The following is a 3875-nucleotide window of genomic DNA, read 5'->3' on the forward strand; positions in this document are numbered from 1 at the left end:
AAAGAGGTGTCTTAGTCGCTTTCGGGTTTGTGTGGCTGCTTCACTGAGGGTCATGTCCCAGTGTCCATCACTTTCCAAAAGTCCTTTTCTTTGGCAAGCTTCCCTGAATGTTTCACACACATGGCCTCCGATGGTCTATAGGTCAGAAAATGATGTAGGGCCTTTGACAACATGAAGTAACATGCGCAGGTAGAAGCACTCTGCACTTGATGGATGAACAGTGTAGACGCGACCAAGAGTATCAGTTGCTTTCACCGCTGGATAGCCTTCAATATCAAGCCCCCGTTTCCTCCGTTTCAGTGTTTTTCTGGAGGCATTCCAAGTGTAGTACTTGGTAAATCACAATAGAGAATTGTTTTTGCAAAAGGGTCTTGTTGACCCAGCTCAAAAAATGCCAAGAGGGTGGTCTTAGGTGGTGTTAGGAGCAGCTGCTGCAAGTTTGCTGGGTTAAAGTAAATTCTCTGTCCATTTTCCAAGTGCACACTCAGATGCACAACTGGTGGGTAGCGCTCATGAAAGGAGAATCCTAGTATTCTCAAAACAGCTTCATTGCTGCTTATGTACCTGCCCATCTGGAATGCCTCCACTTCATCAATAAAAGGTCCATTTTTCTGGAGTTCAAAAACTGCTTGATCACTTCCTTTGTGGACATATTTGCAGATATACTTGATTGATTTCACAGAGTGGCAAGATTCGACATTTATGTGGGCCTGGAAGATTTTTGAGAGCAAAGGGTTGTAAGGCACTACCCACCTGTTGTCAATTTCTATCTCTTGGAGTGATGATCCAACACGCATTTTGAGCTTTGTTATGAAATCACCATCCCCTGGCTTTCTTCTTCGGTAGACTGGATATCCATCTTGTCCTGTTTGGGTTTCTTGGACCAGGGATCGTGGGTAATGCTTTGAACACCTGCCATAAATCATACAGGGAGAAATTTTGTTCAGACTCCCACACGGACCATGGATCATGTTTTTTGTGATGGTGTCAAACAGCAATGGGTCAATCTGAGGGTTTAGCAATTCGGCACTGATGATATTGTCAATTTCGGTAGGCTGTATTTTTTGCTTCAGCCAAATCAAGATGTGGGCGTGAGGAAGGCCTCTTTTTTGCCATTCAACTGAATACATCCAGCACTGCGTCTCACCATAAATATGTGATTTTGTGATGAGATTAGTCATTTTTGAAAGTTTCTGTTTGAAAACCCGAGCAATAAGGTCATGGCGATTCACTGTTTTTTGGCCTGGCAACAGGTGCCCTCCAATTTCCTCCCAAGCAGGATTGCAAGTAAAGGTGATGAAAAGATTTGGACGGCCATACTTTCTCACATAAGTCATTGCATCCTGTGTGTATTCATGCATGTGTCGTGGGATTCCAGTGACAATTGATGGAAGAATAACTATTTTCCCCAACTCTTTTGGATCAGCATCATTTTCAACAGCATCTCTAAGGTGAATATATTCCTCTGCCCTGAGCTTCTTTTGATTTAGTCGGATATATAAAAGACGTTCACTCTCAATCTTTGCATACATGTCAACAATAAATTGGTGGAAGAGGTGTTTGCATTTCAAGATGTGATTTTCCTCTGCAAATCTTGTCATGATCCTATATGCATAGAAGTCCATGGCAGACACTTTTTTTCCTGAAGGGTTGCCTGTTGTAGGATCTGTCTGAGGTATTCCAAAGTGATAGCCATCCTGTCCCTGCCAAAAGATGATTGGATATTGCAGAGTATCATAGGACCTGTGAGTTTCTGCTACTCATTGCAAACTATTGTTCCTTTTCTGAAGCACAATGTCATGGCTTTGAAAATCATTACCTACAATCAAGATGGCTACCTCATCAAATGTGGGAGCATTGAAACGTTGCTGATGTTCACCTTGTGCTGTTTTGTCAGCTCGAATGACAAACTTGTAATCGTCATTTGGCATGCATTCAAGTGCAGTCTTGAAAAGTTGAACATATAGATTGCTGGAGTGAAGGAACTGCTGCAAAATAGTGACAATATCAAGGCGAGTGTTAGGAATTAAAGAGCATCTCTGCTGAGCCACTGCTTCTGCATTCCCCATAAAGAAGAGTTGAAGAAATTGAGGTTCTTCTCCTTGTAATGGAAGCAGTGAGCCAATTGAGTGGTAAACCTGTCCTTGAACTTTAAATGTCGGCATAAATCCTGTTGTAAACAATTCTTTTGTTGCACCAAATGATGTCATTTGGAAGCAGGAGTTGTACTTCCTAATGTTGTCCAAGAAATGCTTTGATATTGTACTGGTACCTGTCATCAGAGACTTTAGGGGATCTAGTGGTGACAGGAGAGGTGGAAGTTTTATCTTGCCATTTGCACAGCATAAACCTGGCGGTTCATCTTTCCATTTCAGGGCACTGCAGTACATGCAGACCACATCCATTTTTCCTATCTGAACTCTAGGATTATCCTGATAGTTTATGTCTGACTGGTAACAAAAGGCAGCATGTTTCAAATCTCCTACCATTTCCTGTGCCCTGGTGGAAGAAATAGCAATTCTCTTAGTGGCAAGTCGACCTTCTCTCTGCTGAGATGACTCATTGGCCCTTGAGGAAGCAGTGCTTCTTCCCTTATCTGCAAGACTCGCTTCCCTCTCCTCAGAAAGTTCATTGGCTCTTGAGGAAGCAGTTCTTGTTCTCTTGTCTGCAAGCCTTGCTTCCCTCTCCTCAGAAAGTTCATTGGCCCTTGAGGAAGCAGCTCTTGTTTTCATGTCTGCAAGCCTCACTTCCCTCTCCTCAGATAGTTCATTGGCTCTTGAGGAAGCAGCTCTTGTCTTCATGTCTGCAAGCCTCGCTTCCCTCTCCTCAGAAAGTTCATTGGCTCTTGAGGAAGCAGCTCTTGTTTTCATTTCTTCAAGCCTCGCTTCCCTCTCCTCAGAAAGTTCATTGGCCCTTGAGGAAGCAGCTATTGTTCTCTTGTCTGCAAGCCTCGGTTCCCTCTGCTCAGAAAGTTCATTGGCTCTTGAGGAAGCAGCTGCTGTTCTCATGTGTGTCGGACTTGTTTATCGGTCTTCAAATTTTTCATTGGCCCGTAATGCAGCTTTTCTTTTTGCATCAGCTGACATTCGTGCCATGAAATTCCTTTTCTTATGAGGCATTATTGTGGTAAAAATAGTCTGTAACTGGCAGTTTTTATATCCTCTCACATAGAAGTAATGTGACTGACATCACCAACACACCCTAACTGACATCTTATTACCTTACACAACCTTTGTTATACTGAAAATGTCCTTTGTTGCCTATATTAACCAATCACAGCTCAGATTAATTAACTGTAGCAAAATAGAAGCTGAGCTGTGATTGGTTGCTATTGGCATCCTGATAAATCTTTGTGAGATGAGTTGTGCTGAAGGTGGTATATGTGTTCAAGCACGTGATAGTGTGTGGCGCATTCTATGTGTGTGTTCATATCCCCGCGTGTGGAGAGTATGAATATCCCATGTCAGGACCCCACCTTAGCAACTGTACGGTATATACTCTTTGGTGCCATCACTCTCATTCTTTAATTCTCCCTTGTTCACATGTGACAGCTGTCAATTTGCCTCCAACACTTTTCCTTTCACTTTTTCCCGATTATGTAGCTAGGGGCAAAATTGTTTGGTGAATTTTAAAGCGCAGGGTTAAAATTTTGCCTCACAACATAGCCTATGACGCTCTCGGGGTCCAGACATGTGGCAGTGCAAAATTTTGTGGCTGTAGCTGCGACGGTGCAGATGCCAATCCCGGACATACACAAATACATACATACATACATACACACATTCAGCTTTATATATTATATATATATATATATACATATATATATATATATATATATATATATATATATACTGTATATGCAGTTAGGTCCATAT

At 42.3% G+C, this 3875-nt stretch overlaps 1 protein-coding gene across 1 annotated transcript; it reads right to left on the reverse strand.

Annotated features, from left to right (window-relative positions):
• Positions 1 to 296: 296 nt before the first annotated feature.
• LOC141245441 (uncharacterized) lies at positions 297 to 1931 on the reverse strand. Its single transcript, XM_073669069.1, has 2 exons — positions 1824 to 1931; positions 297 to 1703 (listed from the first exon to the last, which is right to left on the reverse strand). Exons 1-2 carry the CDS (start codon positions 1929 to 1931, stop codon positions 297 to 299), a joined length of 1515 nt encoding a protein of 504 aa, XP_073525170.1.
• Between the last annotated feature and the right edge of the window lie 1944 nt (positions 1932 to 3875).

This window comes from Phyllobates terribilis, unplaced genomic scaffold (assembly GCF_046119375.1).
Source record: "Phyllobates terribilis strain yellow unplaced genomic scaffold, ASM4611937v1 Scaffold_2__4_contigs__length_985480577, whole genome shotgun sequence".
Taxonomy (NCBI): Eukaryota; Metazoa; Chordata; class Amphibia; order Anura; family Dendrobatidae; genus Phyllobates; species Phyllobates terribilis.

Bases quoted from the DNA above. Each gene is read 5' to 3' on its own strand.
- LOC141245441 (XM_073669069.1), bottom strand. From the start codon at position 1,931: ATGCCAAATGACGATTACAAGTTTGTCATTCGAGCTGACAAAACAGCA. The intron at 1,704-1,823 runs GTAGGTAATGAT...ATCTTTTGGCAG, and splicing joins ATGAGGTAGCCATCTTGATT to GGACAGGATGGCTATCACTT.